The sequence below is a fragment of the Rhynchophorus ferrugineus genome, unplaced genomic scaffold (genome assembly GCF_030347505.1).
Source record: "Rhynchophorus ferrugineus isolate W39M unplaced genomic scaffold, kcgeb_rfMv2 rfM7, whole genome shotgun sequence".
NCBI classification, from domain to species: Eukaryota; Metazoa; Arthropoda; class Insecta; order Coleoptera; family Curculionidae; genus Rhynchophorus; species Rhynchophorus ferrugineus.
Window position 1 is genome coordinate 14,782,288 of NW_027472586.1, and position 25,186 is coordinate 14,807,473.

At 32.7% G+C, this 25,186-nt stretch overlaps 2 protein-coding genes across 3 annotated transcripts; both read left to right on the plus strand.

Moving 5' to 3' along the window:
* Nucleotides 1-1,047: 1,047 nt before the first annotated feature.
* On the plus strand, nt 1,048-5,963 carry LOC143199978 (acylamino-acid-releasing enzyme). Of its 2 annotated transcripts, XM_076410188.1 has the most exons (13): nt 1,048-1,339; nt 1,410-1,609; nt 1,668-1,819; nt 1,875-2,026; nt 2,082-2,349; nt 2,407-2,552; nt 2,842-3,016; nt 3,069-3,308; nt 3,366-3,503; nt 3,594-3,751; nt 4,130-4,272; nt 4,330-4,539; nt 5,748-5,963. In XM_076410188.1, exons 1-13 carry the CDS (start codon nt 1,328-1,330, stop codon nt 5,854-5,856), a joined length of 2,103 nt encoding a protein of 700 aa, XP_076266303.1. In that variant the 5' UTR covers nt 1,048-1,327; the 3' UTR covers nt 5,857-5,963. The 2 variants fall into 2 exon arrangements, with proteins under 2 accessions (XP_076266303.1, XP_076266302.1); XM_076410187.1 differs by having other exon boundaries at nt 1,070-1,339; nt 3,069-3,503.
* A 5,382-nt stretch (nt 5,964-11,345) lies between these two features.
* LOC143199987 (TWiK family of potassium channels protein 18) lies at nt 11,346-25,186 on the plus strand. Its single transcript, XM_076410210.1, has 4 exons — nt 11,346-11,837; nt 20,848-21,114; nt 23,242-23,444; nt 24,558-25,186. The coding sequence occupies exons 1-4, from the start codon at nt 11,486-11,488 to the stop codon at nt 25,116-25,118; spliced, it is 1,383 nt and encodes a 460-aa protein (XP_076266325.1). The 5' UTR covers nt 11,346-11,485; the 3' UTR covers nt 25,119-25,186.

Below are 25,186 nucleotides of genomic sequence, written 5' to 3' on the forward strand. Positions count from 1 at the left end.
CAGTTTGTTTATTGTTAAAAAAGATTTTCATTTTGACATTAAATTATTAATTTTAGTAAGGACGTAAATGTTTTAGTTTCGTCTCGGAGAACATTACATGTGGGTTTTTTTCCAGGTACTCTACGATATTTTAGTCTTTTTTTCCTGCGATCTGGCACAAAAGCTGCATCTTTGATTTCCACAATGTTGAATCTCTAGCAGGATCTTCTTGATTGTGACATTGCTATTCGCAAGAAATAAACCTATTGCAATTGTTACAGTTTTATGAAAATTATTACTATTTTGTTTCATTTTTGGAAGTGCAAGTTTTTATGCCAAATTCTGTAAAAAAAATCGTCTACTTCGATCATTACATTTCCATTTGAGAAAATTTTTAGTATATATAATGCATAATGCATATTTAGTATATATAAAGACATTGGGTGCAGCCATATCAATACTTTCCATAAAAATCCTAAATGGCCATTTTCTAGTTGAACGGACACATGAATATTTTATATGTCTTATGATCAGACATGCATTGTGCGCGTAGGATTTCGATCGGTGCGGGTTAACGAAGGTACCCCACGTAATTAAGTTAAGTTTTTCGTCGCAAATTCCAACCAAATTCATTGTTTAAAAATGGGCTTAGTAATATACTTTCTAGGATTATCTGGAAGGAAAAAATAATTAAAAAAACATTTGCAAACTTATTAAAAACCGTATCTGGGGTACCTAAAATACCTCGCTTATTGGCGTGACTGGGACCATTTTCCTTGTCGGAATTTGCACTCTTGCCTAAGGGCAGTCATAAATGTTAAACATTCACTAACATACATTTACGACCATGCCACAGCAGGATTCGAACCCGCGAATATCGCAACATCAGGAGAACCGTTACCATTGCGCCAACCAAGTCAGCTTTAATCGATATTGATATCCTTTTATTTTGCAGATTCATGTTTGTTTAAAACGTAGAGTATACAGAAAGGCTCCAGCCTCTCCTCTAATCAACAATTATACCCATGTATATTTTTTTCTTCAAAATCGACACTTTTCCACATCTCTACTGACATGAAAAACCAAATCTAACCTTGCAGATATTAAATTATGATTTAAAAATATTCAGTACGTGAATCGTCATTTGTCTGTTTTACGTTCTACAAAAACAAAAGTATTATTTCAAAAGGAAAGGATCCACAATATTTAATGCAATAACACACATAAGGCTTTTTGATTTGTTATCTTTTAGATAACATTGTATTAACAATTTCCACAATTACAATTTATTTTTATAACTTCGCTTTAATGTTAAAATCGATTTATCTTCGTTGTTAACTTTATTAAAATGAGTACAAAAGTAAGTAAATTATTATCATACTTTACAACAACAGTTTATAAATAAAAAGTTATTCAATATGTATTCACAGGTCGATAAATTGGTAAAAACTTACAAGGTGCTTTCCAGCATTCCCGCTTTGGTTAGGGCTGAAATTGAATCGGAAAATGTTGTTAGTTCAGTCTGGTCTCAAAGGAATATTGAAAAAGGAAAAGCTACGAAATTTAACCGTATGCATTTTTTATTTCCTAAAACAAGTGAAGAAACATTACCAATTGATATCAGTGCAGAGTAGGTAGTGCATACACATGTAAAAATTAAACCTAATTTTTATTCATTTTGTTTATAGATTATTAACTAGAACATCTCCATCCAGAAAATATAAAGCTGTACTCAGGGAAAATGATTCGAAACAATTTCTAGAAATTTGGCAACATCATAGTATATTAAGAACGGTGGATTTATCATCACTAGATATACATGGCAATATTTATACAGATGGTAATATATGTATATATTGACAATTATTATCCTGAATTATAAATATTTTTAACAGCTGAATTTTGTACATTTGACTTTTCTCCTGACGAAAAGAGACTATTATATATAGCGGAAAAAAAGAATCCCAAAAATGAACCATTTTATAAAAGGAAAGCACCTGAAGAAGCAAAGAGTAATGGTGGTGATACCGCGAAAAAAGCAATTAAGGTAATATATAGGAATAACATTAGTAGAATAACAAATAATTTATACATTTTACTAGGGAGAAGAATTTCTGTACCAACAAGACTGGGGTGAACAGTTAGTTGGCAAAAGGAAATCCATAATTGCTGAATACAATATAGAAAATGATACAGTACAACTACTTGAAGGGATTCCAGATAATGTGTGTGTCGCTCAAGCTAAATATTCACCTGATGGGATGTACATTGTTGGTGTAGTCTATTTCATTGAACCGAGAAAATTAGGATTGATTTATTGCACCAACAGACCAAGTTCAATTTTTTATCTCAACTCTAAAGGAGATTATTGTAAGTTTGTTGGTCTATCTATGGTAGATTCCCCTTAATTGACCTTTTTAATTCCAGTTACTTTATCTCTTAATAACAAGTCTGTGAAATCACCAATTTTTTCACCCGATGGCAAATATCTAGTCTGGTTGCAAAGAAATTCTGGAGGTCCACATATGTCATGCATGAAACTTGTAAAAATAAATGTACCTTTTAATACAGATGTAAGTAATTTTAACACATTATTCTGAATTAATTTAAATAAGTAAAGCAAATTATTTAATTTAATGCAATATTTACCTTAATTTCTATATTTACATTTAAAGACTTCAAGATAAATATAGGTGAACTGATAATTTTAATAACCATGTTTATTATATATTTTTTTGATTAGGTCTTAAAGTTTTAATCAATTGTCAAACAAGAGAAACTAAACTGTCTAGTTGTTTCAAATAATTAATAAGAACATATGACAAGGGAAAATGAGTTTTACTGTATGAATGTCATTTTCAGTCCAATGTAGAAACAGTTGTAGATATAGTGCCAGAGACAACTGTAATTAACAATAATAAATTATTTTATGGAATTTATAATTCAGGTTTTCCAAAAAGACCATGGGCCAGCAATAATAGATTAGTATTTAATACTAATCAAAAATATACAATCAATTCATACATTGTTAACATAGGTATGTGTGACAATATCTAATCTGTAATATATATCAAACTATCATGTTTTAGATAGTGGAGAAATTACAGAACTAGAAGGGGCAAATGGCAGTCGAATTGTTGTGGACGTCAATAATGATACCATTTTGAGTTTAGAGAGAAATTTTCTAAAACCAGATGTTTTATCTATCGGACAATTAAAATCTGATAATTCTGTGGACTGGAAGGAAATTCATAATAAATTGGATGTGCCAGAATTATCAAATATGACATACAAATATTTCGATTTGGTGGCGCCTGAAGGATCAGTTAGTAAGCATGGAAGAATTATTTTACCAGTAATGGATTTTATCAACATTTTTATTCCAGCCAATTTTAATGCAATTTATCTAGGACCGAACCGAGGTGAAAACAAAACAGTTCCTTTAATAGTATGGCCCCATGGAGGTCCCCATAGTGCATTTGCAAACTATTTCTTCTTAGAGGCTGCTATGTTTTTATCTTTAGGTAAATTTAACAGTTACTGTTAACAATATGTAATATTTAATCTCATCTATGTACCAGAAAATTTGAATTAACTTAGCACTATTTTTTCAGGTTATGCAATTGTCCTTATAAATTACAGAGGTTCAATAGGTTCAGGCGATGATTCAGTCAATTATCTCCTTGGGAAGGTTGGAACGTCAGATGTCAAGGATTGTATTCAAGCCGTGGATACAGTTCTTGAAGAATTCGCGTGGTTGAATCCTGATCAGGTGCGATAACTATAAAACTTTCTTTCTGTATTCTTATATCAACAGGTATCGCCATATCAATAAATTTAACATTTTTATTTTTAGTTATCATTGCTGCGTTCACTTGAGTGATACGCGTTTCTATTTATTTATTCAATCTGAATAATTTTAGGCATTCCTCTATTAAATTGGACTGTTAGTCTTAATGATTTATAGTTAATAAATCTAAATGTCTCTAAAACGTTTATTTTTCAGTCCGTTTTTAAGCTTGTGCAAATATATAATATAGATATAATTTATAAATTTTTTAAAAATATTGGAAAACAACACATTTGTTACTATAAAATTTCTATATATATTAGAAGTGTAATTAATACTTGTAAATACCATAATTTCTAGTTGGTGCTATGTGGTGGTTCACATGGTGGATTTCTAGTTACCCATTTAAGTGGGCAGTATCCTGATAAATTTAAAGCTGTCGTGGCTAGAAACCCTGTAATTGATATTGCCTCGATGAGTATTATTTCCGATATTCCTGATTGGTAAGTCAAAAAAATAATGTTGTATTAATAGCATTGATTTTTAATTAACGATTTCAGGTGCTATGTTGAAGCTGGCGAAGCCTATACACAAATCGGTGAACCAGATGACAGTATTTTGTTAAAAATGCGTAACGCCTCGCCTATAATGCATGCTCATAAGGTTAAGGCACCGACACTTTTGCAAATAGGCTCAAAGGATTTGAGAGTTCCACCTCATCAAGGAACAGATTATTACAATAGACTTAAATCGAATGGAGTAACAGTGAGGTAACTATGACAAATTGAAAGTATATCTTATATAATTTACAGCACCTTGAATAATATTTGAGATTGAGGAATAAGTAATTTCGGTCTTTGCTAATTGATGGCTTTAAAGCCCCATCTCTGGTAATATTTACTCAGGGCGTTTGAAATATAAGAGTTTATAGAATATTGTATATTATTGCTATTTGAATGTACATGTTCATTTAATTGTTTATTATTAATATGGTTGGAGCAGACCATCTATTGTTATTTTGGTCTCTATAAAACTCTTACTGTTTAGTGTAAATAATGGTGTAAACCTAGCCTCAAAAGAGTTTGGTGAAATTTACTTGGTCTTACCAGAAAAGTGGCAAAAGGTTATAGATCAAACTATATATCACCTATATTATTGATTAGTGTTTGAAATTTATATTATATTAGGACTACAAATCGTAGCCGATGTTCGACTATGCCAATGTTTACTCCATTTAAACACTCACTACTTGTTTATGGATCAAATTGCATCAGGAACACTGGCTTCATTAGGCTCATTGGTTTCATTAGGATTTAGCACCTCATAGTATACCCACCAAGCCAATTTCACCAAATACAAAGCATGGAGCCATTGATATTCGGCTTTGCCGTTGATGTTGATACAGCACCAGGTGGTCCCATCAATTTTTTCGCTTTGAATTACCGTAATGAATCCCCACTTTTCATCACCAGTAACAGTACGATGCATAAAATCTTTCCGATTTTGTCATTGATGCAGCATTTGTCACATGACCAAACGCCTTTCGATGTTTGTTGCCTCCAAGTCACCCGGTACAAAATATCCAAGCTTTTGGATTATTTCCATGTTCCTCAAATTATTGGAAATGGTTTTTTGTGTTACTCTTAACAATTTTGCGTATTCTTCTTGAGTTTTACATGGATCACCATCGAGTTATGCCTTCAAATCCTGGTTTTCAATTTTTTTTTGCCTGTCCAGAACGCTCATTGACTTCGGTGCCAAAATCGCCACTTTTAAAACGTCGAAACCAGTACTCACGTGTTGAAATCAGTAAAGCATGGTTGCTATAATCTTCACGTAGCATATGGCCTTCAGTCGTATTTTTTAAAACTATTTGTTTGTGGAAACCTATGATTGAAACATATTAAAAACGACCGAAAATATTTCACTGAATAGAAATTATAACATGTTTCTTGTATGTTTTATTTATTAATTATAGGATGAATCTTTATGATGACAACCATCCTCTAGGAACCGTTCCAAACGAAATTGATAATATTCTCAATACAATACTGTGGTTTGAAACTCATTTGAAAAGAGAAGAATGAAGACGCGCCTTTTATTACATCATCAAGTAGTATGGACAGTGTTCAATTGTCTTAGTTGTAGATTTTTATATGAGAAAAATTAATAAAAAATATATAAATAATTAAAATATGCACTGCATTAAATCATTATTTGTTTTCCTTATCTGAATTCAACCGAAATTATAGTTACTAAATAATATTTGTAAATATAATATTAATATAAATATCTTATTAGATATACATAGTAAAATCTTAATTACAAATAAATTTCTGACTTCTTTTCATTTGTACTCAATTCAGAAGCAATTACAACAATTTAAGGGGTTAGGTGGCGTTCAAAGACTAAAAAAGCTGTTTTTTTAAGTATATGTAATCAAATATTTATTTCAAACAATTTAGTAAATCAAAGATACATATTTTACAAATATCTTGCGAAGTATACATTTTTTTGAAAATGGGACCTCATCTTTTACCTCACCAAAAATTATCTCAGCTTGATTAGGATAATCCATGACTGTTTCTTCTGAAATATCAAAAAACAAATATTTTATATTAGATGTAGACGTAGAAAGCTCATACTTGAATGAAGGGAAAAAATTGTTATTAAGATTTTTGGAGTTGCGATTTACTTCATTGAGTTTCATTACTTCAATGAATTGCTCCAAGTATTGTAGTTCTACGGTCGAGAAAGTGTTAGCCTTACACAACGTATCAAGTAAAAAAAAAATTTTAATTTACTGCTAACACGAGAATCTTTGATGAAATTATTAGTGGATACGTCACAGTATCCACTTGAATTTGAACATCTATGGTGACATTTGTACTAATAAACTAATGAATACTATAACTACTAATATAAACTAATAAAACTATATGAAGTTTCGTGAAAATAACCATTTAATTATTTAAGATTATTTTATATTTAAGAAAGAATAATACTTTAATATCAAAGTGTTTGCTAATTGCTATCTTCGTTTGCTAACTGACTATTCGTCAGTTAGGCGCACATTGGTGATAGATTCATTGTGTATCAATTACAATGTTTATCATAGCTTTTTGCGTGGTTGATAAATATTCCTTTGTAAATATTAAATGAAAAGTCGCTACCAATAAAAAGCAATATCTGGACTTATTTAATATTACATAAAATGATTCGGGGAAGTCGGGTGTAAAATATGTAACAGAAGTAACTCGCGGGGACGTACTACGACTTTAAAAAATCTCTTGCACCCAGGTAAGTTTTGTTTGTATTAAAGAGATTTATGATCGTTACAGCATGTTTTGTTGTAAGTTGGGGTAAGTTTATTCATATTAATAAGCATATAAAATATCAAATATTAATTTTTTAATTTTAGAAATTAATTTCCTTTTGAAAAAAGCTATGCAAACGGTGATATACTTTTATTCTAGGATCCAGTACTTGATAGCTCAACAATCATTGAATAGTAGCTATTTAATGCAAACCTTTTAAGAGAGGATTAACCGAAATTCAATACACTAGGAATTTTGCTGAAAAGCAATTCAGGACTTAAATAGTGCTTATTGTCAAAATAAGAATACATGTGTTAAAGGGTCATCAATTAAAATTTTAATAACTACCCCCTCATTGAATTAAAAAAAAATGTGTAATTTTTATGAAGAAATATATTACTATTAATATAATAAGATTACTTAATCAAGATAGTTTGAAATTTTTTTGGATCTATTAGAGCTCCTGGATTCAGGAATATGCATCCTTCAGCTAGTATGTTTGAGAAATCATTTAAAGTGCTCATCACCAGTACCAGGATGTATTACCAGGAATTGAGAAACTGCAACTTAACTCTATACTTTTAATTCCAGATGTTCCTATACGAACAAACGAGGCAAGGTAATATTTCATGTCCCAGAAAATTTATACTGTCAGTAGGTTTTTGAGCTATCTGTTTTATTTTATCCCCCGATATTGCCACGTCGATAATGTATATAACATATTTTTTGTCAAATGTCTTTAAAAAATGTAAATTTAATACCTTTTAATTGTACACTACATGATGATCTTTCATATAGAATATTAAAAATAATAAGGTGCGTCATATACTTTTGGATAAAACAGATAAACAGCATTTTAATAGGGAAAGACTCATATTTTGCTTTCAGTATAAGAAAATAAAAAGCCGCAACTCTAATAGATCATATTAAATTGATGGCACTAAACAAATATGAAAAGGGGAAAAAACAGAAGAGTTATTTATTTATTTTTACAGATTATATTTATTTGATTTATTGAATTTCATTTAATAAATTTATTTGAAAAATTAAATTTTTATTTAAATTTATTGGTCAATTACACGTGACGCCAGAGCTGTCACGTGCCAAACTTTACCAAAGAACCAATCAAACGTTTTCACAGCAAAATGTTTCTTTTATAGGTGTCTATAATGAAGATTTAAATTGACCAGTCAAATTACTTGAATGGCCGATTATAACCCCATCTGGATGTTGGGCAAAGCAAAACTTTTCTCCAGAGACCTCTGTTGAGTTTTCTCTCTATTACTCTATGAACAAAACCACCAGAAAGTGATGCTATTCGGTTGGCAGTCTTTGATCTGAGATCACAATTTTCTGTGAAATTTTCTTTTTTGGAAATTAACAACTTGTATGCAACGTATTTAGATCCTCGCTATAAGCATACATTTTTTAAACCAGTCGCCGACTTAGTAACTTCTTAGTGAGACGACAGTAAAAGACCTCGCCATCCAGGCCTAGACAAGTTTCTATTGTCTAGGACTGCGCATGCGCACTTGTTCTAATCTAACCTGATAGTTTTCAAAACTCGTGTCCTTTTCTATCACGCCTTCCGTACCACAGTCTTAGTTGTGCTTAGATGTCATTTTTAGGTTAATTTTGTATTTACATTTTGTTGAGGTAATATAATGCCTATGGAACACACAATAACATTCTAAGTAATATTCGGCATGCTAGTTACGTTGTCGATTGCCAAATTGCATTATCTATTATAGTTTCCGAGACATGGACTATCGAAATTTTACAATTTAGGCTCTGCTTCTAACTTAGGCCAAAATTGTAAAATGGTTAATCTTCAGGAAATTTACCGCAACACTCTCCAAAGAATTCCGAAAAGAAAAGTGATGATGCAACTACTAGATACTCTTTAAAATCAAATCCATCTTTTGCTCAATTTATTATATCACAAACCACTATATTTTCTGATGGCTTGTGACCAATTATATTTGATGCTTCACTAGTGATGTTATCAATATTATTTCGAGCTTGAATAATATTGCGTTCAAAATTATTGATAGCGTCACTTATTTCAGTAGGTTCGATTTTTTTTTGCTGCAGTTGGTTAAAAAAGGATATCTACGTGGTGCATCACGCGATGGAAAGAAGTTAGCTAAAAATTGAAGATCGGACCATTTAATGTATGGCGAATAGAGGCGGCTGCACTACAGACTGTATTTCTGGAGAATTGATCTTCTATTTAATCTATACACTCATTGAGATGGTTTCTATTTTAGTGCATACCAACTATCTATTTTCGTGCAAGTTCCAACGGGTTGGAGCGCCGTAACCAAAGAGATACTTTTTTAAATTATTGCTTGAACGCCTGCATGTTGGCCGCTCATCACCGCTTCTCCATCATATCTTTGTGCGATCAGTTTGTTGGGTGTATTTTAATAACTACCAGCTGAGATTTTGCAGGAACATTAGCTGTTTCGTCCGCCATGATCGTCAAAAATGAGGAATTATTAATTTCCTTAAATATTTGTTTCTTTTGTTCTGCACTAAAACCAAACGGTGGAATACATGACGTATATCTGGTCGCGGAGACTTGCCTTGGAGTGACAATTTGGACCGGCTTATCTGGGACTGCCTCTGGGCTTACCAATACACTAAACCTAAACCGTCTAACAGTTGATCCCTGTGGATCGCTACTGTTGCATTAAATTTGGGGATATGACACCTCCTGATCGGGTAGCCGTTATTGGGCACGAGGACCCGGCGATTCTATTGATTCGCGAACTTGAGTTAACACACGACTGGATACTGTCGTATGGGGGCAAAAATTATGACTGTAGCGACGGATGAGGTCGTTTCAGCCTGGAAAACCGGGGAGGTAAGCGGTGACGCGGGGCTAAGGTCCAGCATATCGACTAGCTCGCGAATAAGCGCGATTTCAGAAGATCATGAGCTGAGTTGTTTGTGGAATGATTGAGATATGAAATGATTGATTTCTGGAGTATCAGTTTCCCTATGAATTTTATTATTTCTGACAATCCATGGAGATTCTCATGAGGAGCTTATTTTGGAAAACTTGAAGAATAATCTTGTAAAATAAATATTTGATGGAGATGGAAAGTCTGCTAGAAAGGCAGATCAAAGAAGATAGCAGGTTTGCTATCCTCGAAGCTTTCTGGATTTGGGAATGCCACCAAACCGTCGGTCGAAGTGGAGACCTAGGTACGTGACGTTATCCAGCCATGGAATTATTGCGGTGTCGATCTTAAGTTGCGAGACGCGCAGTGCGTAACGCTTCTTATGGAAAATGATGGCCTGAGTTTTCAGGGAGTTGATTTGCAACCTCCAGAATTTGAACCATTTAACCACAAGATCGTGCTGCTTCTATAAACGTTCTTGAATTGTAACCTCGAACCTGGAGGCCGTAAAGAAAGCAGTGTCATTAGCGTAAAACGCGACGTCAACATGCTCTTTTCTCGACAGATCTGGAATAAGGAGGTTAAATAACGCTGGGGCCAGCGGGGAACCTTGAAGTACGCCAGCATCGATTTGTTTTCGACTGGAAAGTGTTTTCCTGATCTTGACCTGGAAAAGATCTGTCCGATAGGTAGGACTTGATGAGAGCGGTTAGGTCTTCTGGGAGACCTAACCGCACTCATTTTACGATCAAACCGTCGTGCCAGACCTTGTTGAAGGCTTTAGTTAAGTCCAGAAGGACTGCCCCAAGCTTTTTACGTTGGTCAAGAGCATGATGGATGTGTGCAGCCAGACGGGTAGCCTGATGGACGGATGAGTGGTGAGCGTGAATGAGAGCGAGTAGGAATGATGTTGTTTTTTTTGGTGAGAGAGTTGAGATCATAGAGTATTGCCTTCTAGGCAAACTTCGAAATGGCAAAATCTTTTTCATGTTTGTTTTTTTAGTTAACAATATTTATGGGAAACATATCTAATAGTTTTGACGATAATGAAATACATATAATAAAATTAAGTAAATGAAAAGTACAGAAGTGAATACTGGTAGAAAAAATCGCGATCAAAACAAATGACTGTAGTAAAGCTTCTAACAACGTCAAACGCTTAATAAAAACCGTTGTATATGTTGAACGAGTTTTTAAATATACATGTGATGCTTACGTTTGCGTCTTAGTGAAATTTTTAGCCTTCCAAGAACACTTCGCTCTTGAATTTTCCACTAGGAATGTGTATTTTTACCCAAGTTGTTTCTCCTCTTTTTTCGTTTTCGGAATTCGATCTAACGTTCTGCACTAAATATTAGCAAGGCGTTCGGTTTGTTTGGTTTTCGCGGAGATGCTGTGCCGACGATGTTTTGATGCGCTCTAAAAATAAAAACAGTGTTTAATAAAATATTTCGTCGACTCCGGTTATGTATCATCGCTAATGTGGCACTATGGATAGCGAAAATGTATCTGTAAAGACTCCCAGCGAGAGTGGTAAAAAAGTGACATTCGTCAGACCGAAATTGAACATTCCTATCGCGAATTCTTCCCATAATGGCTTCGGCGATAACGTGTCTTACGCGCAACCTATCTCCCCAAAGTATAAACGGAAAGCTTCAGTATTTATCTTGGAACATCTTAACGACATCAAACAATCAGGTTTAGGTATAGGAGAGAGGTGTTCCTTCTGGCTGTATGAGAAAGTTCGTTTTTTGAGTAGGCGATGGTTCACTCATTGTTTTTTAATTATAGTAGTCTCTATTTATACAGTATGTGGCGCATTAGTGTTTTTAACAGTTGAAGGTAAGTGTTTTTTAATCATTTTCATTAATTGTGCACTGTAGATACATTAAGTGTTTTATATATAAAGTAATTATGTAACAATTTGCCTAATAATTATGAATATGAATAATAATAATGTCAAAATAAACGGAATAGGTTATATTTTAAAATGAGGTTATATCATTTTTAAATATATCTAACACGAATGATTTATTACAATCTGTTCAGTAAATTTTGAATATACAAAATTATTCATATTCCAAAAATGTTTATTTCTTAATTCAAGTATGCCGTTTAGTTAGCTGAGAGTTTATGAATTTTTCAAAGCTTACTAGATAATCTATTTATATTATATGGAGTTCTCATACTATGTAACCTTAAAATTATTTAGTTTAGTTTGAATATGCATATAGTGGGACTACTGTTTACATTTTTACATTGATGTTGATTATTTAGTACACGATTTTCGTTAAAATTTAAAATTAATAACTAATTTATCACTGACAATATCAAGAGTACCTGAAATTATTATTATATTCGTACCATTTCAAATATCAAACATATTAGGCCTATACATTAGTTTTAAATTATTTTTACTTAATTTGAAACTTTTTTGTGAAAAATCGATACAATGTATTTTATTTAAAGTATTGTCCATCGATAGCCGGTACTTTTTTCCATCTTTCAGGCAATTTACGGATTCCATCTCGAAAGAACGATGCATCTTTTGAGGATATACATGAATTGAGTCATGTTTTTGGTATCTTCATGAATAGTGTTGATAGAACAAGTAGCAAGCAGGAGGAAGGTCTGAAGAATACGGTGGGTGGGGTGGCACTACTCATTTTAATATTTCCAAATATGTTTTCACCGGTTTTGCATGTGTGGTGGAACGTTGTATTGTTGAAGAATAACGTTGTGTCTTTGTTAGCATTATGGTCGTTTTATCGTGCAGTTCTCGGCTCAAAAGCATCAATTATAGTCGATAACGATGCCCATTGATGATTTCATTAGGTTTTAGTGGTTAATAGCCAGTGGTGCCCATTATTTTTCTCTTTGGTTTATCGTAAGGGATCTACTTTTCATCTTCTACAATTTATCTTGGCTTCAATTCATACAGTACAAAAGTCAAACCTTCTTGGTCATTCCCATCCTTCAAGCGATTGGTAATGGTTTCTTGTGTTACTCTCAACAATTCTGCATGTTCCTCCTTCATGTTCCTCCTTCCACGGATCAGCAACGAGTAATGACTTCAAATCCTTGTGTTCAATTTTTTGTGCTGTCCAGGACTCTCTTTGTTGTTGGTACAAAAACTACCACTTTTAAAATATCCAAACCAGTATTTACATGTTGAAATCGATGGAGAATGGTTGGCATAGCTTCACACAGCATTCGATGAGCTTGAGCCATCTTTTTCTTCAAATTGAAGTAACAAAGTAAAATTTTCTGCAAATTCTATTTACTCGGTAGAAATTTAGATATTTTCAACGCACACTTCGATCAAATGACACCTATTGAAAAGGGAAGCCTGTCAGTGAGGTTCCAATATGAAGTTGGTTACAGATGTACCCGATGCGATTTAATATACAGTAATTCCATTTTATAGGCTTCATGAATTAAAATTTAGTATGCAGCAATTATATAAAATTTATTTGCCCGTATATTTTCGGATTTAAAATACTCAGTAAAAATTGAGTATAATAAACAAAATCCTAAAATAATATGCATCTTCAAAGTAACATTAGATAGACGTCAATTACTTGTGATTTAATATTAGGATAAAAATATCCTTTATAATAATGTATTTGACCGATTTATACGACTGTATGAGTAAATATAAGCTATTTATAAAATCATGAATAGGTTTGTTATGATTCAAGATATATATAACGAAATAATGAAAATGGAAAATGTCCTAATTAATTTAATATATTGTTTTTGAATTTAATAGATAAGCTGAAATAATACGTATTGATTTTTGATTGACATAATGTTCTGTTTTCATTTAATATTTGCAGAAAACATAATAACTAAAACAGAAATAAAGGTATTATTGTCTTAACATAGTTTGTTTTCGCCATTTTCAAACAAAGTGATATGATATATTACCGAGCGATTTAAAATTTATTACAATAATCAAAGCGCTAAAATAACGTTTGTCGGTTTATAACTTGTAGTAATTATAACTAATACTTTGAACAATTTTGCCTACTTTGGACAACCGGGCGAGTTTGACAGACTAGTTCGGTTTCACGTTCGAACTTATCAGACAGCATTGTGTCTTTTTTAACTAGAATAAAATGAGAAGGAAAATATTGTCTGAGTCTAAAACGAATTTACAAATTGCGGCAGCAATACATTAAACATCTTGATGACGTATATACAAAAAAACTTTGAATAGAATATAGGCACCCTGTGTAGATCCGGGTTATTATTATTCATTAGTAGTTTCGTAGGAATTAAATTTGTTATTAATAATATTACTGGGACAGTGTGGATAACCTTTATTTGCCACTCTTTCTTTAAAAAATTCTTCTAGATCTCGACATTTTGTATTTTTTTCATGTGTTTTTTTTCTTAACATACTTGTGAGCACTTGAGGTCCCAATACATTTTGCATTTTTGGTCTTCCAACACATTCTCTTGGTGCAGATGGATAATAAGGAACTTTCTTTTGTGAGCAGAGATCCAGCTTATCTTCTATCTTCATATTTTCTAATTGTGTATTGTTATTGCCTTATATTATATACTAATAAATTGTCCAAAATTCCAAAATATACTTAAATCTACAAAGTTTAAATTTATTAAATGTAAGAATCACATATTTAATATATATATATATATATATATATATATATATATATATATAAAATTTCCCGGCCTGACACATAGATGGCGCTACTAGAATTAAATCCATATGTTTCCTAGTTAAAACTAACCCTAAAAATTGAGCATAATAAACAAAATCCTAAAATAATATGCGTCTGCAAAGCAACATTAGTTAGACGTCAATTACTTGTGATTTAACATTAGTATAAAAATATCCTTTATAATCATGTATTTGACCGATTTATACGACTGTATGAGTAAATATAAGCTATTTATAAAATCATGAATAGGTTTGTTATGATTCAAGATATATATAACGAAATAATGAAAGTGGAAAATGTCCTAATTAATTTAATTGTTTTTGAATTTAATAGATAAGCTGAAATAATACGTATTGATTTTTGGCATAATGTTCTGTTTTCATTTAATATTTGCAGAAAACATAATAACTATAACAGAAATAAAGGTATTATTGTCTTAATATAGCGTGTGTACCTTAAATTAAAATACAAAATAGGCAATATCATAACAAAATACAAAAAAAGAAACAGTTTAACTCAAAAACTGACTATTTATCTCAGATCCAAGATATCGAATTTAATTTGTAGAAGTTTATTTTTAGTTCATGTTCTGGGTCATACTTATTTTTATCCGTTTTTCTTTTGACCAAATCCTAAAAACTGCGCGTATGTATCATCCATCTGTTTTTCCCATCATCATATTTTATCGAGTTGATGTCACCAGCTTTTAGATATAAACGTCGATTAAGATTTGATGGGTTCCTTTGTATGTTTTCGATTATCTGGTGTTTGTTCCAGAGACGATAAAAACTTCCGGCCTATTTGTCGCCAACCAAACTGTTTTTTGGATAGCTTTTTGTATGGTGTATCCAAAGTTATTTTGTATATACGTTATCTAAATTTGTAACGTCAAAACGTCGCAATGCATCAACTCTGAGTTTTAGTTCAGTTTGGCTTTGACATACAACAAAATTCTAATCTAAATAAAATAATTGAACAAAAATGTTATCAAACATAATTAGTTTATTTTAATATTATAATACATCTAATGCATATATTATCGAAGGACTACAATTAAGAGCACTGGAATAATAGTTTGGAGTTGTTTTATTATATTTATATTGAAATCTTTTCCACACCACCCATGCACCCTAGGCACATTTTTTTAAGTAGTGGTATCCCCCTGGAGGGCTAATCCACCTAATTAACAATTATGTATCAAAGTAATGTACTCTACTTTCATTCGAGAGCATATTTACTTTTTTATGTTTAGTTTTTGTTTCCTTTGACGGTGTGTTTACTTGTCATCTTGATATCACTGTATTTTTTATTTTTTCTGCTACTACCTGTATACACCATTTTTGATAAAAGTAATCACTAAATTCTGCCTAATGCATTTACCATATCTACAAAACAGTTGGTATTCATTCTCTTCTCATACATTCTAACCTAATGATCATGTTTAATTCTGAACAATTATAATCATATCTGTGGATACAAATATTTCACGCCCTACAATGCCATTTTCTACAGTTATATTCTATTAATTATGTGCATAACTTTAGTTATGTCCACTCTCATCACTAAGTCACAGGAATTTCCAGCATTGCACAGCATTATCACTTATCCTGAAAGTTCCCTTTAGTCACTTTCACTTTCCGAGTCACCGTCCAAGTCAATCACTAAACAGTTAATTTTTAATCTGTCTAAAACATGTTCACGATTCCACCATTTATCAATTACTTCCTCTGTATGTTTTATCGAGTTCATCCAAACCGAAGGTGTTATGGTCGACAATGCTTCCTTCCACATATCCAAACAGTTCTTGATGAAATATTCTTCTCGATCAGCATGTCTATTATAATAAGTCTTTGCTTAAAAGTCTTAAATTGCAAAAAACGCAATGAAACATTTAATTTATATTTATCCAGTAACAATTAGAAATAGTTCAGTTTTTAGCATAGTCTCTTCTAAACTCAATTCATGTTTTGAAAGCCATTCCTTCATTACAGCCTTTGTTGATGCTATTGTTGGGATTTTTTCCATCAGTGTGCTATGATATGGTGTATTGTCCATAATAATAATTCATGGTTCCTCCAAGTTTTTCTCCAAAGCACTAATTCTGCACCAGGAATAAAATTATTCTTATTCTCTGCATGAATAACAACATATCTGCAATTAATTATTAATAAATATTATGACCAACAAAACCTAATCAAATACTATTGTAACCTTTACCTTTTTCCATCAATTTTTGTTGTCTTTACACTTTTTGCCATTTTGAAATATCCAAGTTTCATCAATATACACAAATACAAATAATTTATCTTCCTTGATTTTATTGTAGGCCTTTAAAAATTGAATTTTTTTCGAGGCAATATCTGGAAGTTCCGTCAGACCTTTTCGAGGGTTATCTTTACACCATTTAAATCCCATGCCCTATAAAAGTGCATGAAGGGTTGTTTTACATCATTCAAAAAGCTGCATGTCCCTATCTCTTTTATGTATACTTTCCATACTAACAATTTTCTCTGAAATAAATTTATTAAATTATGTTTATATCGATAAAATAGTTTGTGTACTCACTATTCTTTACATTTCGTATATTTGATCTCGAATAGAGCCAATATCAAGATGGTCAAGATTCATCACCTACTTCGTATGTAGACGGGTTTTCTTAGTTGAATCGAACATCGATCATTTTGTAAGCGATGTTATTCATAGTATCCATACTCAACACAGCTTATCTTCTATCTTCATATTTTCTAATTGTGCATTGTTATTGCCTTATATTATAAACTAATAAACTATAAATTTAAAAAAAATTCCAAAATTCCAAAATATACTTAAAAATACAAAGTTTAAATTTATGTAAGAATCACATATTTACAGGTCAATTTAAAAGTCCCCGGCCTGACACATAGATAATATATAGGTTTATATATAATATATTATATATAGGCCATAATATATTTTATAGGTTTATTATTTGCGAAACGTTATAGTACATTCTTAGAAATAATTCGTGGTTTTTTCAATTCTCATTTTCGATATGGGCATCACTCAAATCAAATAGACTTAATCAACAAGAGGTCAATTGAAAAGTCCCCGGCCTGACACATAGATGGCGCTACTAGAATTAAATCCATATGTTTCTTAGTTAGTCCTAACCCTCAAAAGATGCGTGTATGAATTTGACAGCTGTCGGATCACTAGTTTGTGAACTATAGCATTTTGAGTGAAGCAAATTTTGTTATTGTGAAAAACATGGATAAAAAGTAATTTCGCGTGTTGATAAAATATTGCTTTTTGAAGGGAAAAATACAGTTGAAACAAAAATTTGTTACTGACGAAAACGTTAAAAAATTCCACAAAATGATTCCTAATGACCGTAAATTGAAATTATATGAAAAGATATCAACTGAAGGTGTACATCATATCATTCACGAATATTTGGGTATGAGAAAGCTCTGTGTAAAGTGGGTACCGCGCGATTTCACTTTTAACCAAAAACAACGACGAGTTGATGATTGGGTTCAATGGATGAAACATGGCTCCATCATTTCACTCCGAAGTCCAATCGACAGTCATCAGAGTGGACTGCACACGATGAACCCGCCAAAGCGTGGGAAAAAGCAACAGTAGGCTGGTAAGGTTATGGGGTCTGTATTTTGAATGCGCATGGAATAATTTTCATTAACTACCTTGAAAAAGGAAGAACCATCAACAGCGAGTATTTCATAGCGTTATTGGACAGTTTGAAGAACGAAATCTCCGAAATGCGGCCGCATTTGAAGAAAGAGAGTGCTGCTTTACCAAAACAATGCACTGTGCCAAAATTCCATGAATTGTGTTTCGAATTGCTTCCTCATCCACTGTATTCTTCAAATCTGGCCCCCAGCGACTATTTCCTGTTCTCAGATCTCAAAAGAATGCTCGCTGGGATGAAATTTTCGTCGAATGAAGAGGTCATCGCCGAAGCTGAGGCCTATTTTGAAACAAAGGCCAAATCATACTACAAAAATGGTATCAAAAAGTCGCAGAATCGCTATAATCAGTGTATCAGCCTTGAAGGGAATTATGTTGAATAAAAAAAACTAATTTTGCTAAAAAATGTGTTTTACTATGGCAGGTTGGAAACTATTCAATTATGTATACAATATATGTAACAATTCTTGCTTACAATATTATCATATATACACTTAGTGCTTAGTCTTTTTGCTATTATATTCTGTTCAATTCTTTTCAAAAGGATCTGCGGGGAAATACGTTTTATCATTTTCAGTTTCCAAAATTTTCAATTTACTTCCTTTGAAATAAATATTATATTTGTAATTATCATACTCTTAATTCTTTTTGAAGATCCTAATATAGGCTGAGCAATTGCTGATCCCATTATTTAACTTGTAGCCATATTTGGCGTCTCGATACTCTCGATAATTTGGCAAATTATCTGAGAGTATACACATATTATGTATTTCAATTCAATTATCCATGTAGATTTTATGAGAGAATACTTTTAAAATTACAATTAGGAATTGCATCTTATTTGCCGTTTCTATGCTATATCAGAATCCTTTGGAAAATAATACATTTTATTTGAACCGTCACGTCCTGGAATTAATTTTTGTTTTATTTTTATAGTTAAACTTTAATTACCACAAAAACAACGTCATAACATCAAATTTCCTTAAAATTATACGCAAAAATAGAAAAAAGCAAATATAACCTAAGTTTTCCTACAAAATTCGAATCAAAATAAAAGGAAAATCAGGAGTCGTTCTTGCTTTGTACCTCCGCAATGGTTAAATCGCACAATCGGAACATGGTTACTGGTGTGTTCATTTAAGTTCCTATTCTATATAGGTTTTGTGTATATTTCATAGGTGGTTCTTGTAGTACGTCCATCCTCCATTTACGGGTAGATCCGCCGTAATACCAATCAGTAGTTCGTCGACGCAGTTTGTGCCGTTTGCCTGCCATGAGTGGATTTGTTCTTTCAGAACTCTGTTTTTTTCATTTATCTCATAATATTTTTGGATGTTGTTATCTTTTAGACGCAAAGAGGTCAAGCTGTCCACTTGCCATATTGCCCGATGTTGCAGTGATGTTTGGGATTCTCGCAATAAATATATACTAAATTAACTACCTGTGTTTATGATGATAACACAGATGCCTTCAAAGGGCTCGGTAAGAGACGAGAACGTTGAGAAGAGCAGATTTAAACCAATTTAAGACGTTGTGTAAATATAATTCTCGAATTCTATCAAAGAAAACGCGTTTTTTTTGTTCAAAATTGGCTTTATTCATCAACGTAATCTCCATCAAGAGCCACACAATCATTCCAGTACCGCTCTAACATTTGATACCACTTTTGTAGAACGATTTATCTTTTGCCTCAAAATAGGCCTCAGTTTCGGCGATAACCTCTTCATTTGAGCGAATTTTTTTATCGGTGAGCATTTTTTTGAGGTCTAGGAATAGCCAGTAGTCGCTAGGAGCCAAATCTAGCGAATACGGTAGATGTATGAGCAATTCGAAGTTCAATTCATGTATTTTGCCATTATTTTGATTGACTTGTGACATGGTGCGTTGTCTTCATGATATACTTTGTTTTATTTGCCATATGCGGTTATTTCTTTGCAATTTTGGCATTCAAATGCTCCACTAAAAATACCAATGAATATTACACTAAGCACATCCCAAAATACCGAGGCGATAACTTTGAGCATTAACAGTGAGCCAACGCGGTCACCCACTTTGAATAGAGTTTTCTCATATGAAATGCTCCTGCAATATAAAACCAATATGTCCTTTTGATATCTTTATGATGTTAGCTAATTCACGCAAATTGACCTTTTGAGATTAACATTGTCCGAGGCCAGAATAGCTACGGCTACGCCCGAACTGTGCCAAGATATAGTGAAGAATCCTGTCTCTTGGCTTATTACTGAAACACCTCTGTGGTGGTATTGGTATCGCTTGAGAAATAGACAATTTCTAGACAAAGTGTTTTTTTATTGCACTTTTAGAATGGTATTTTTGTGTGATGGTTAATAAAGTTCTAACTTTACTTTTTATGGTTTGAAAGTATATTTTTGTTAATAATACAAAATTCCAAACGTATAGTGCATAGTTGAGAAATTTGGGCTCTATATTGTTAATTAATGTCTTTTTCTTAGGACAGAATGAAACCAAGTTAATACAACGCGATGTCCAACTCCATATAGACGAGCTTTTAGACGATTTGAGAGTAAAATCATTGACGCTTCCGAAGCAATTCTCGCTAAAAGAATGGAAAGGAGAGGCAGCCAGAAAGATCAGCGTATTTGAGAAACAGATAACGAAATCTTACGATGAACATCCGCTGGTTGTGTCCCATACAGACGGAAAAGTTTGGACTATGTGGAATTCAATTGTTTACTGTTCGACACTTTATACCACCATAGGTAAGTGCATTTTTTATTGTCTGTTTTCTAAGGCTCTTGTACGTATTCTGATAATTTTTTCACTTTAACATACATTAATCAAAATATTCTCTAACATTTCCTACAACTTTTTCTCATATTTTTGGCAACATGGCGATGCCGTGTCGAGAGAACAATCTTAGTTTGGTAGCGATCCAATCATCTATCCAAGCTACACTGCATCGATCTCGACAAGAAGAATTAGAAATTAAACAACAAACTTATTCAATGGCGCAAAAGCAATTTTGAGAGTTTCATGATTAGTGTCTATAGCCCGCTGAATAAAATAATGAATTCACGTTATCTGATTTGATGACATCAAAACGTCGCAATGTTGCCGCATCAACTCTCAATTTTAGTTCATTCTGTCTTTGGCACACAACAAAATCCTAATCTAAATAAAATAATTAAACAAAAATACTGTTATCAATTATAAATTATTTTAACATTATAGTACATCTAATGCATAAACTATCAAAGGAACTAAAACTGAAATTAATTATACAGTTATAATAGTTGAATTATTTTCCATACCACCTATGAGTTGTAGTAGTAGTATTCCCTGGAGGCCTAATCCACCTAATTAACAACTGTATATTCAAGTAATATATTTTACTTTCATTAGAGAGCATATTTTCCTTTTACGGTTATTTCCTTCGGTACAGTAAATATTGTACCGAAGGAAATAATACTCATGTATATAATATAATAATAAAAACTCACCAAGGAAATCCTTGAAAAGTCATTTTGATATCACTGTATATTTCCTTCGTTTGTTATATTAATACCTGCATACATCTTTATTGATAAACTAATGTATTTGCCATATCTGCAAAAGAGTTAGGATTCTTTCTCTCCTCACAGATTTTAACCAAGTGCTCATGTATATTCAGAACAATTACACCCATACCTGTGCATATAAATCTTTCGCACTCTACAATAAAATTTATATTTTTATTTAATTATATACTCACCTTTAGTCTTTTCCACACCCATCACGTTGACTTGGATATAGTCAGCATTTTTTATTTGTTTTATTTAAGTCAATAACTAATAGGTCAATTGAGAAGTCACCGGCCTACCATAGTAAAACACATTTTCTTGGCAAAATTAGTTTTTTTATTCAACATAATTCCCTTCAAGGGTGATACACTGATTATAGCTACCCTCCAACTCTTCGATACCATTTTTGTAATACGATTTGTCCTTTGCTTCAAAATAAGCAGTTTCGGCGATCACCTTTTCATTCGACGAAAATTTATTCCCAGCGAGCATTCTTTTGAGATCTGAGAACAGGAAATAGTTGCTGGGGGCCAGTTCTGGAGAATACGGTGGATAAGCAAGCAATTCGAAGCCCAATTCATGGATTTTTGCCATTGTTTTCACTGACTTGTGACACGGTACATTGTCTTGGTGTAGCAGCACTTTCTTTTTCTTCAAATGCGGATTTTTTCGTCGATTTCGTCCTTCAAAGGATCCAATAACACTATGTAATAGCCGCTCTTGATGGTCCTTTCTTTTTCAAGGTAGTCAAGGAAAATTGTTCCATGCGCATCCCAAAATACAGACGCCATAACCTTGCTAGCCGACTGTTGTGTTTTTCCACGCTTTGGAGCGGGTTCGCCGTGTGCAGTCTACTCAATTGATTGTCGATTGGACTTCGGAGTGAAATGATGGAGCCATGTTTCATCCATTATCACATATCGACACAAAAACTCTCAAAAAACATATCCAAAAATCATTCTCATCATTCAGTTTGATGAATTGTCGGCATAATTAGAAACAATTCTTACATCAAGGGCAAAAAAACACCATCAGTGACTATATTTCGTTTAGATTAAAATAAGAACAAATCGGGAGTATTGATTATTGTTGAAATAAAATTGTATGTGTAGAATAAAAATGTGTTTTGATTTTATTTTACTTTAAAAGCTGTTTTATTTTAATGAAACAAGTGGCCACTTGTTGAACGGCCATACAAAACGACAGTGAGGGCCCAAATCCAACTCTAAGTGTAATATACATGTTTGTTACAATATTATATTCCTTTAATATAATTAAGTTATAAAGTCAGTGATATATGATAAACTAATTTTTTAATGTTTTTAGGTTATGGTCATATTTATCCAACTACGTTTACTGGCCGAGTTGTGACCATAGTTTATTCCACAATAGGAATACCACTTTTCCTAATAGCCCTGACTGATATTGGTAAACTTTTTACTAGGGCTATAAAATTTGTCTGGTCTTATGTGAGAAGACTTTACTACACAGGAAGTTGTAGAAAAGTAAGAAGAACCAGTCATGTTCAAGTAAGTACAATAACATTGTGAATTGATTTTGAGTTTTCGAGTATGGTTTCGACGGTATGAAAGTGATAATTTTGGTTTTGACAATTGACAATTGACATACATTTGAAGCATTATTGGAAATAAATTCATTTAAAAAGCGGTAAAAAAACTCGAGCACTTACACAGATATAAAATCCACTTTTAACTACAAAACCTAATCACTCTTGAAGAGTATAGAAGAGCTGTTGTGATAGAAGAAAGCAATGGCAAACAAGAGACATCGAAAAAAATACACCAAAAAATACCTCGTCAACGTAAAGTTTTTCGATTTTTATTTATTGGGATAGTAGTATGAATAAGATTAAGAAGATTTATAGATACTTTGAATTTATATAGCCGCAATTCAATTTTATTTTAATTTCTTGTACACTTTCTGGTTAACTTTCTTCTCTATTTTGTATACCCTTAATCTTAGCTTTCCTCCATTTTTTTTTCCTGTGGGTATTATGTTATATATAAAGTTAATATATATGCAGGTTGCTCTTTGTCTTCAATGTCAAAATATGCACCTTTAACTCACTCATAAAAAGCACAAAAAGTAAAGCAGTGAAAATTCCCGCAAATGCGATTTACTTACAAAAACATTTACAACGCATTGAAAAATATTTGTTCACACTTCGACGAATTGACACATACTGAAAAGTGAAGTCTGTCAGTGAGTTTTCAACATGAAGTTAGTTACAAATATACTCGATGCGATTTAACACACAGTAATACTATATGTTGTAAATAGGCTATAAATTATTTTCGGAGATTTGAAAACGAAATTTCAAACGTGTTTTTCTCGAAACTATATATGACAGGATATCCTAAGTTCTACTGAATCGACTTACGTGTACTTGAAATTTGGTGTGAGCCTTCTCTATACATTCTACTATACTTTTTCTAGACTAGAATACCGACTTGCGAAGAGAACTATTATGATTGTATAATAATAACATGTGTGACATGTGCTTTTGAAATAAAAATTTTTACCTCAAGTACTTTTTAACTATGTTTTCTATTCATTCAAACCTTGCGTAAACTTTGGAACATAATATAGTAATATCTCTAATTCGAGTTTTTTATTTTCAGGAAATAATGAAAGGAGCAAAAGTTATGTACAATATAGCGAGATTTCGACGTCCCTCCGCTCCGGAGTCCGACAACGGCACGTCAGAACCATCGGAACCGCAAACTCCGGGCATCATATCGAATTTCGAGGTGGATGACGAGTTCAACCTGCCCATAACGCTAGCCCTCTTTATACTGGTCACCTACATGATAGTCGGCACCGTCGTCTTCATGTTCTGGGAGGATTGGGATTTTTTCTCGGCCTTTTACTTCGTTTTCATCTCGATGTCGACCGTCGGTTTCGGAGACGTCGTACCGGAACATCCCATATTCATGATCGTAGCCACTGTTTATCTGTGTTTCGGTTTGGCGCTGATGACCATGTGCATCACGGTGGTACAAGACAAGCTCAGCGATACGTTCTCGCACGCGTCAGCTAAATTAGGCGCTAGCATCGGCGTAGAAGGGGAAGAAACGGAAGCTGACGAGAACAGCGTCACGGAACTGACGCCGTGCCAATTCGTCTTGGATCCGGAACTAATCGAAGAACAGTTACACTCGATCGACAATAATTCAAGATAAGGACTTTATTTTTAATGGCGTGTCTTGTTCACTAAGTGTCTAAAATATACATTTGTTTAATCTTATAA